Source organism: Apteryx rowi, unplaced genomic scaffold, assembly GCF_003343035.1.
Source record: "Apteryx rowi isolate R43461 unplaced genomic scaffold, aptRow1 scaffold_8, whole genome shotgun sequence".
Classification (NCBI taxonomy): Eukaryota; Metazoa; Chordata; class Aves; order Apterygiformes; family Apterygidae; genus Apteryx; species Apteryx rowi.
Window position 1 is genome coordinate 1,847,339 of NW_020451093.1, and position 11,226 is coordinate 1,858,564.

Sequence of the window (11,226 nt, forward strand, 5' to 3'; positions counted from 1 at the left end):
GCTTTTTAAATTTCTTATATTTTTTTTGTATTTTTGTGTTGAAAGTCTGACAGGAAATTTGCTGAGGTTTTTTTAGCAACAGGGGCTGATATTTTCTGCTTCTTTTAAAAGATGAAGAGTATCATTGCTCTTCATTTTCTCAGTCCATCTGCCAGCTCATTTGCAGGAACTAGGAAAATCATCTTTTCTGCTGTCCGTACTTCTTTTTCATTTCTCCTACACTTTTGCATCGAGTTCTTCTATGACAACAAAAGAAGGGCAGATCAGCTACAGGAATTTCTCTCAGAGCTCTTATTTTAACCTTCGAGTCTCACCGCTGCAGCTGGAGGTGTATGTGCTGACGACAGGAGAGAGCAAAAGCCGGCAGTTTGCCAGGCACGCTCTCCGGGGACTCGTGCTCTCTTTCAGCAGTCACTGTGTCGCCACCTATATGTATTGATGCAACTTGTGACATGCAGCAACAAATGGTAAAGAATTCCTTTCGCTGAGCACCCTTTGCCTCAGTTGGTGTCAGGGCTTTTGATCAATAAACCATCGAGGCGTCTTGCAGCAGAAATGTTGTTCCAAGTGTTGCTCAGGAACCGTACACTCCACACACTATCGCCTTGTTTTTCAAGCAATATATGAGCTCTTTATTTTTATTCTTCCGTCCTCTTCAAGCAATGTCTTCTGTAGTTTGCCATGCGAGTACTGCTCACTGTTTATCGACTTCTCCAGTTCTTGAAGAGGCTCACTGGTTTCTACTGGTATAAACTCACTTTAATCCGAGTAAGTAGGTCACTCCTTGTATGTCTTCAAGCAAGGATTGCAGTTCTTCAGGGGAGGCTGGTGCCTAGTGCAGCCATTCCTTCCCGCTAGGCCGGACACCTCCTTCTTCTAAGATAATTTCCGGGGTCTGCCAACTCCATTCGAACTCGCACCCCCTGCATCTGCTGACTGATGGTTAGGTTTTGAGTTAGATTTTGCCAGGCTGCTCCAGAGCCCAAGAATGCCATTTACCACTGACCGCCATCAAGACTTGCAGTGCTTTACTCACTTCTTTACTTCTGCAAATGAAATCCAAACCAGACATATCCACCACTGCTACACAGAAGTGCCACCTTCCATCTCGTTTGGTGATACTGATTAGCCTACGTTGTCTTCATCCAAGCTGATGTAGAATCTGCTTCTGTTACCCTAGATGTATCACTGTGCTCATAAACTATGTCCTCAAGCACATGCAGACCACAGTGTTTCCCCCGGTATTGTTTTATTACTATCTCTAAAGCATAAGGAGTCCTTTCCCACCAGGAGTTTCTCCTTTCTCCTCACCTCTCCCCAGGTTCTGCTGTGAATTGATCCACTCAGATGGTTCTTTCTGTGTTTTCTAGTGTATGACGTACTACAGTCCTTTTTCTGATTTATGCTTTGTCATAAATGCAAATGCAGACAAGTATGTGCTATTGGCAATACCTTTATAGCTCGATCAGTTTTTGCAAAGGCCTGGTACACACTCAGTGCCTTTAAACACACCAGACAAACTGTTCTTACTCTGTTCTACTGTTGTTGATGTTTCTTATGCTTTCTACCCACACGGGGATTTACTTTTTCTAACACGTTTCAGGAAGATTACAGGGCTGTGTATTATGCAGACAGCTGATAGCACTCCGGTTTATGCCTACCTTTAATGTTGCATTTCCCCCGTCTGTGAGGGGGTTGTCCTTACTGTCAGATTTGCAGAATGGCACAGGCAACACTAACATTGGCACAAGTATTGTTTTAGTATTGTTTCAGTAATTTTGTTTACTTACTCCTTTTGTCAATTCTATATTTTAGGTTTTTCCCTATGGGTCTGCAAACATTAACCTATTAAGTTACTAACATTACATGTATTTCCTTGCTGTTATCTTCCATACTTTGTCTTGTACACCAAAACACCACCGCTGTTGCCTTTCTTAAACTGTCCTCTTGACATCTTCTCCAGCTACATGCACTGCATGTCATGGATGTTTTAGCTTGCTTCTGCAGCACACTGTGAAACCTGTTTGACTGAGGCTCACATTCTGCATGTCTTCTCTAGTGCAGTGCATGATACACCCTTGGTACATACTTTTCTTCTGGTGTTGTATCCAAACAGAACTGAATAAAATTTTAAATTGTAAACTCACAAACACACAGAATATAAGCTTTGAGACAACTCAGAATATTTGCAGATTCATATCAAATTCGGCAGCAGTTTTAGGTGGAAAAAAATGAAACAGGGAGCAATACTAGAACATCAGTCAGCATTTGACTAGCCAGTATTTTTAATGACACCTTTCATTTAAAAATGCTAAAATACATTGATTGATATATGTTTATGGTGCTTTTAGAGACTCTGTGAATGTCAGAATCAACCAGCAAAAAGACAAGGCTGTTCCCTTCACTGGATTTAACTCCCACACAGGAGGAGTCCCCCCTCCCGCACTCCTGGCACGGCACTCTTCAGAGCTTTGCCATAATGCCACTTTCTGGGTGGCACCTTGCAGCCGAAGATACCAAGGCAAGCTACAGGCACATGCTAATAAGAGACCGTTCCCAGCATACACTGCAAGTAACCAATTATTATAATCTCCAGATTAGTGATGAGAAAACTGAGTCAGAAATTCATTAAAGGTCACAGATTTTGGACTTAAATCCAAAACACCTGGCTGCTAGCCCTCTGCCTTGATCACTGATAACACATCATTGATTCTCAGCAAAGGTCTCTGATTCAGCTAAGCGTTTTTGCACGTGACACTAATGCAACCCGAGGTAGGCTAGATGTAGGTATTACTCCCATAATCATGTACAATTCATTATATTACACTGCTACCCTTATTATAACGGAGTGGTGTCATTAAAGCTAATCCTACAGGGACTCACAGGAGCGTGTGACCAGAATGAAAGAGGCAGGGCACAGTTCACGAGCCACCAAAGAAGCACTTCACTGCAGCTTGCTTTTAAAAGTAAAAGCCTCATTTTAAATAAAACAAAAACTTTTACTTTGATAAATGCTGGCTGCTTCAAAAAGATACTCTGTTCTCAAATCTCCCCAGCTAAATGCCACCACAGTTGTAAGGGCCAACCACGTGTGCAGTCAGGCTGGGAATTATCCTCACAAATAAAGAGCACAGCTTGAAACATTGACTTTTTCCCGATCAAAAGGGGCTTGGAGGCAACTGGACAGTTTGGATCAGGCAAAGGATAGGGCGTGCATCATTTTCAAAGAGCACYGCAGTGAATAGAGTAGCCAGTGTGGCCCTGGTGGCAGGGAGATGTTCTAACACCCTCCCCAACCCACACAAGTTACTTAAAAGATTGGCTTGGGGTCTGTTTGGGGGGCGGGCGGGTTGTTTTTCATTTTGTTGAAGAACTTCTTTAAGGAGAACTTGAAATACAATCAAACCTTTCATTAGCTTTTTTAATAGCATTGCCTGTTCAACCCGCCACCCCCATATGCCAAATAATAAACGCTATTACCAAAGAAACCCTGTCACATCAAAAATGTCTTTATTACAGCAGTACTAAGGAACTAAGTGCTTTAATTTTATTAAAATCATTTTTTAAAGAACATTAAATGTATTTTTCTATATGTTTTCACATTCATCTTCTTTTTTTATTTTAGCCTGAAGAGAAAAGAGAATGCAGAAAAATCCATTTCCACCTTGTTTTTACCTATAGCTTCATTCACTAGTTCTTTTTGACTACACATGCTTAAGTGAAGGATTTAACATGGAAATATTATTTATGAGCACTTTTAAAATCATGAAATATTCACACTATTTCACTTTGTAAGGCTGTTCTTTTTAATAAAACCTAAAGGATTTAAGCTACATCATGAGGTAAAATGTTCTTCAAAAAGTCCTGTTTCTTTTTTATTAACCATGTATCACATCCTAGACAGAAAACAATCTTACACAGAGGTAGGTGACATCTAAGCCATGTATTGCAAATAAATATATTCTATTAAGATTATCAATTTTGCACTTTATTTTAACTCAAAATAGAAGCACTTCAGCAATCACAGCAATGGCTTTGACCTCCATTTCCATACACACACATAGCAATCCAGAAGGACAGAGGGACATCTTGTTCTGTGAGTGTCATCTATCTATTCATCTTATAACCAACCCACGTACAGGACAAAAGATTTTACTAATATCATAATACTTGATGTGACATAGCTCTGTTATTTAGAAGATAAAAATGAATTAGAGGTTTTTAGTCTTCCTACCTCAAATCAATTTGATTTCGAGAATTATGGTATCATGCTTGTAATTAATATGCAGAGAAAAACTTTATAAAAATCAAAGTAAACTAGCCATAGGTTTAACCACAGATGAAACAATAAGGTATTATAAAATTATTTTAAAACTACAGAAAGTATATCCTTTGTGTATGGTGTGTTTTAGTTTTTAAACATCAGGCAGAAATGACAGGGATATTACTTTCTATAATTGATCCCATAGGACTACGTATAAGAATTGTTATGAGTTTAATATTTCATAATCGTTTCACCTGAATATAAAGCTATAAAGCATCATTGCCACTGCAGGCGTGACTGCCTTGTCTACAATGAAAATGAGCACTTTGGTGTATAAAAATTCTCCAAGCTGTTGCCAATATTGAAAACCTACAGAGCAATAATAGTCATTGGCTATGCCAGAGGTTTTTGGAATAATAGCTATGATCTTTAACTAAAAGCCCACGGGGACCTAATTCCATTGGGGCTAACAGAAAGACTCCCCTTTGACTTGAATTATTGAGTCGAATCGATTCCTTCGTTGGATTATCTGACATTAAGAAAGGTAAGATTCTGAATCTTGTTAAAATACACGGCTTCAAACTGTTAACTTCCAGTAATGTATTGATTAAAATATCCATTAAACCTGTAATCGCTCATTAAAAAAATCTCCTGTGAAGTTCATTCTATGAACATGTTTGTGTACTTGCATTTAAAAAAAAAAAAAAAAAAACTTTAAAAAGGTTATCTGCCCTCATTTTAAAGCTTATTTCCCAAGGCACACCAGCTGGAAAGGGGTAGAGCAGCATATGAAACAACACTGGACTCTTTCCCTTTATCTGAGATATTCAAAAAGCAGTGACTGCGCCTGCATTTTAAGGAACATTGTTTTGTGTCTATGTAATTTCTTACTGGCATGTTGTCTGAAGGATCTTGTTTCCGAAATTGGTCCACATCACTTGAAGCCTGAAACTCATCATTCAATGGGATAAGTCTGAATACAACAAATTCTGATGAAATTCATATTCATATTCTGAAGACCCAGAGAGATATCCTGAGGAGTTTGAAGCCCTCTCTTTCTTCTTCTCCCTCTTCCCTCAAATTGCATCATAGCCTATATATTCAGAGTCCAAGAGATAAGGGAGGCAGAGGGAATTTTTTGGTTTTAAATATCGCTAAGCAATACTTGTAGACTAAATCATGGAAAAAACATTCCACAGGAAGATTACAATCTGAAGCAGATGGGAAAAGTAGCATAGCCAGGCTGTGTTAGGAATGTTATCATAAACCCCTATTTGTATCTCATGGTCCAGAGCAAAAAAATTGAAACATTTCCTTTAAACACACAGAAATCAGAATTCTTTCTAAGATATAATAATGCTGGAAGACTCCACCAAACAAGGAGAAGCTGTTGTTTTAAAGGAAATCAGAGCCAACTTTTGCAAGCACGGTGTCCAGCCCTGAATGCCTAAGAGGTTAAATACAATGCCTGTGGGAAGAGGCAAGAGCAGAAAGGGACGTGGAAAGTAAGGACCTCAGCAGGCAGCAGATTGTGGTAAAACAGGACTCAGATGCGATCTGGCAACAGAGAGGGTAAAAGGGAAATGAGAGGGACATATGATAAGAAGGCAACAATTAAGAGGTTACTGACAGCGGTAAGATAGAATAGGGATTTGGAGAAAATGAGAGGAACCCCAAGTACTCCGTTTTGCCTGGTTGAATTTCCCGGAGTCACAGCACATCCAGTTTGATTTACTAACAGACAGCTGAAGGCACTCAACTCTCAGAACGTCTCTCCCAATTTGTTAAGAAATAATAGCTGGCAGTTAACAACGAACAGTGCTCATATGTTGTTAATTAAATTTGTGGATGACACCCTTTAATCAAGTTACACAAATTCTCTTCAGTGGAAAGTTTCAATAAACACTGAACTGTAGTATACTGCTACTGAATAGCAAAAACCATTGTAGGAAACTGGACGTGTCGGCCTGATGGTATGATGAGTTTGTATGCTCAAGACATATTGCAAAAGATTATCCCTTTCAGCTTTCCCTCGCACGTATTTTCTTCAGCACCTTAGCACCAACAGGGGCTAATCAGAGACGGATCCGCAGCTGGCAGAAACTGCCATAAATTCATTGACCTCAAGCTAGTGCTGGAAGACTTTGTTCTTCACTTGGGTATAGTCTCCCACCCTACTTACCACTTGCTGAGGAGCAGGGAGGAAGCATCACCTTCTCACAGAGCCAGAGTCTTTGTTTTTCCTCTAATTAAGTCCTTATGAGCATTTTAGTATGCAAACAGCATTGATTATTACAAAAAGCACTTTTGGTTGGGTTACRTACACAATACTCCCTATGACATTGGCAAATAGCTCTCTCTACGCCCACTTTACTGCTGGGAAAGCCTAAGAATTAAGCATGGTGCACTCATTTGGCTACAAATTAAGCCCAAGCCAGCAGTAGATGTGGTTGGAACCCAGAAATACCTAGTTCCTTGTTCCCAGCCACCACAGCAGATCATCTTGCCACCCCAGGGAARAAGAAAATTTGTATCTGAATGCATTAAGTAAAGGCTGAATCTAGTCCATTACATAAATGAAACATTTAGGGAAAAACAGTACTATTCTCCATACTAAGGCACATCTTTGTGCAAAGTTCACAACTGCTAGCATTTCCCTAAGCTTTCAGTACCCAGTTTCCATGCGTGTTTTTCCTCTCACCGTGTAAATATTGATAGTTGGTGGCTGGCTTGCTTGGAAGCCAGCTTTGCATCTTAACTGCAGGATTTATGCCGGAGCCTGTTTCACTGGGGTTGCATGTCTCAAACTAACAACAGAGCTCAGCCCTGTGGATCAGCACGTTTCTGAACATACAATACCTGGACGATTTGGTTTGGCTCAGAGCACATTAGATAAAATTGCGAGTTCACAGTAATCTGCCCTCTCTGCCACAAGCTACAGGACACCGGGCACAGCTGTAACAGTGCTGTGAGCGTCCCGTGCCCTGCTGAACGGGGGCAAGCTGAGAAGGCAGATTTTGTTGCAGGCTGACCAACCTACCTCTCTATCAGAGCACTGAGCTGTAAGGTCTGAAAAGGAGGGAGCTTAGACTGCCCCGCATTAGGGTGCTGGAGACCAGTTCCAAGCCTGAGGGAAGACTGGTCTCTCACTGGTTTCACTTTTCAAAATAAAGGGATAGAATTCATCATAAGAAACAGCTCCATTTCAAAGCTACGGAAAATGAATGATCCTTTTTTAAATGTCCTCTGCATATTTCTTCACTGGCCAGCTGGTGCCACCTGAGAGCTGTAGAGCTGGTGGCTCAGGCCTGAGAGAGAAGAGCACAGATCCCCATGCCCGGCAGAGCGGTGCCACCGGCCGGGCAGGGAAAGGGAGAGAAGGGGAAGGGAAGGAGCACTCCATTGACCTGCTAGAGGGCACAGCAGGCAAAGGAAAGGCATCAGTGAACAGACAGAAACCTGCTCAGGCCATATCATGTTTGTGTGCTTTCTGCTTTGAAAAAAAAACAGGTAGAGCGTAAGGCAGAGGAAATTAGAGTTGTGATAGTGTGTGAAATTCAGGGGAGACTAACTAGGCTAAACATGCCTGAAACACACGGGCACCACGAATTGGGGTAACAGATTACAGCACTGGGATACAGAAGTCAGACCAAAGACAGACAGACAGTTGGGACAAGAGAATTTCTATTTTCTAGGAGGTCTCTGTAGTCTTCTTGGTATGTTTTTTCTATAGTGGAGAAGATCTCCAAGACCAGCAAGCTGCGGTAACAAGTGGGGCAGAAGTTGTTGCCTGGAGTGGGTTGTGGGCAGCTCACGCAATGGGGCTGGCACCAGCATGGATGTGGCGTAGCTGGGTCTGACAGTCCCTAACTGCACGTTAGGAGACGTTACAGGAGATGAGAAGCTTCTCAAGAAATCAGAGTTGAGTACTTCAAATGACTATCATTACAGTCTGAGAAAGGAACGCTTGGTTACTGACTGCTGCCCTGTTACCTTTCTGCTGTCCTTTTCTCCCTTTACTAAAGTACTGTTTTGTGAATCATTTGACTCATTATTTGAGAGTGACGAAGCGCAGTTCATTGAGCAAAGTTTAATTTAATACTTTGTGGCTTTTGGGTGAAGAGCCAAACTGGTGTTTATCAGTGACTGCTAAAAATTGAACTCTGCCCCCTGCCCTTGCGGCTGCCAATGCCAAATCCACCCGCTCCCAGCATTTCCAAGCACCGCTTTCAGCAGTATGAGCATTAAAAAACAAGAAAAGGCAGCTTGATTACCAAAAGCCAGGAACAAACTTCTTCCTCAGCAGATAACCTCTAYAAAAGCCAAAGAAACGGGAATGGGTTTCACTGGCTCTCTCGGCTTTGCTTGTTTCACTATTTGTTCCATTAACAGTCCTACGAGCATGCTGAGCCCTTGACATCGTCATGTTTATCATTTTACACAACTGTTCAATATCTGTGAGCATTTTCCAATCATGTATCCACAGTACAGCTATAAAAATTCCTTATTATTCTCAGCCATCATTTGAAAATATTAACTAAAAATAAACCTAGAATATAAACCCAATAAATTCAAATCTTATACACAGAAAAAACAGTTATTTTACAGTAAGTGCCATTTATATTTCTCTTTCAGATGATAATACGGTAGTTTATACATTCACCACAGTGGATCAACCGATTTTCCCTAGTATTCTCAACAGTGAAACCAGCATTCCTGATTAGATGGCTCCAGCTACCCACAGCTCTCACACACTAAGTATAACACAATACAGAGTGATCCTGCAGAGGCTTAAGTAAGATTTTAATTACAAATTTGGTACTTTTGTCTGGATTCTCTCCTTGTGTAAATCCACTAAATCCAGTGACATGCTTCCATATGATAACATGTTTCTATTTAGGATGCACTGCAATTCCTCCAGCAATTTGGCTTTGGGAATCTTAAAAATCACAAAAGGCTGTGATATTGTGATGACTAGATAAACACTTTTAAAATGTACATCATTATGAGTACTACTTCTTTACAACTATACTTTTACGACAGAAGATATAGTCAGTAAATTAATATTTATTCTTACCACAAGACTGCTGTCCAGAGAAAGTCTTTTCCCAAATTCCCTTTTCTGTAGCTGTCTTTTTCTCTCCATAGCTGAGGTTATTTGTTTTCCTTGTGATCTACTAGAAATGTCAGACTGTTTCCAGCATCACTGAAAAAGAATTAAATGCACATTTCAATATCCTACTTAGCAGTTTCTGTCTTTCATCATTAACTTTGTAATAACCCAGCAGTTAATGAATTTGCATCTATGGTAGGCTGTGTTCCAGGAACAAGTTTTCTGTGCCAAAACAGCTAAACTGTCCAGACAGAAATATCACCAATATGTTTGGGTCACTTTCTCAAAAAAAAAACAAAAAACAAAACTACTACTACTGTCTTGGTTGTCTTTAGCATTACATCCCATGTTTTTGTAGTCCCTTTTTAACGGGGCTAGGAAATAGGTTTGCAGAGCCAATGAACTACCTGGGGTCAGGGAGGGGAAGGCGGGAGGGAAACCGTTCCTTTCATTTTAATTGCACTCCTCCGTAAGCTGTGCTTGTTGGCACATCTGTGCTGCTACGATGATGTACAAATTTTGGACCTAATCCTGAAAAGTTCTAAAAGCTTTCAACTCCCATTATCCTTAATGAGAGACAAATGCCCTCAGCACTTTTCTTGCATTTTTAAGGTCAAAGATTCTGCTGTGATAATCAGAAAGTCGTACTGCCTGAGCAGAATGGCCAGGGAATTTCACCTAGTAAATCTATAATGGAAGGAATTAATCTTTCCAATTTTGTAAGATTTGGTTATTCCTGGATGAGATTTTCTAGAAAATCATGCCAACATTTACAAGTAACAACTACCAGCTCTATCTTTTCCTAAACGTTCCTGATGATGTACATATTTTAAAGATTTAACTTGTATTTTAGGAATGTAACATTTGTCATGCATGATTCAGGAACACAGGCAAGTTACTGAAGTTATTCGGTATTTATGATGCAGTAATAGAAATCAGAATCTAGCTTCAATTATGGCAGGCAGATCTGCCCATGAATGTAGAACCTAATACAGGAATTTTCTCCTGTAGCTCGTAGCGACTACATTTATTGTGTCAGGGGACAACATCCTATAGCTCCTCATCTGGGTTAACTCTCACCAAGGACAACGAACTTTCACTGCAAAAGAACTGCAAGAATTTGTCCACAATTTTTAGTCAAGATTGGTTGTAGAAGCCTTTTCAAAAACGTATTCCAGCAAGGCTCTGATATTTATATAGTGCTACTCAGTCTAGAGTAATTCACTGCATTTGACTGAAAAATAAGACTAAGCAAAAGGCAAACCTGCCTAAATATTTCAAATCCCTTTTGCTCACTGTGAACCACCCCTGCACTTGCAAGCAGCCACGCGACTACACCATGCATGAACTGTCTGTAGGGTAATACAGCTGGCATTTTCAAAAAAACCTCGTATATGCCCTCCAGATGTGTTCATGTGCCTGCGGATACACTTGACTTATCATGAACCTGTGAACAAGCCCATCTGTTATTGTGGCAGTATCAAGAAGATTCGACTACTCCATTTTTTCCCCAAATTGCCCCATAATGGTCTGCCACAAGGACGCAGAGGCGCCTGAGCGCAGGCTGAGCAGGGCTGCTCACAGCGGGAGCAGGGTGCCCCAGGCCGAGCCTCCAAGGCCAGCTGGAATTCAAGGTGCTCCCCAAGGCAGGCATGGTGGGATCAGCAGATGGACATTGCAACGGGGACTGTTCTAGTAGAACCTTACCCATGGCGAAACCGTAACTGGTCCAGCTACCAAGCTGTCCAGTGTTAAATCCAGTCGTCTATTAAACCAGCCACTGGTCTCTCTTACACTTGCTTTGTACTTTTGGTTTACACTTATGGAGAACTAGAATTCAGCATATTTT

The 11,226-nt window shown here is 40.8% G+C and overlaps 1 protein-coding gene across 1 annotated transcript in view; it reads right to left on the minus strand.

The window, feature by feature from the left end:
- NCKAP5 (NCK associated protein 5) overlaps positions 1-9,410 on the minus strand; it is a 366,198-nt gene extending 356,788 nt beyond the window's left edge. The window contains exon 1 of the mRNA XM_026089071.1: positions 9,342-9,410. Coding sequence (XP_025944856.1) covers positions 9,342-9,410 — 69 coding nt within the window. The remainder of the gene's footprint in view (positions 1-9,341) is intronic.
- Between the last annotated feature and the right edge of the window lie 1,816 nt (positions 9,411-11,226).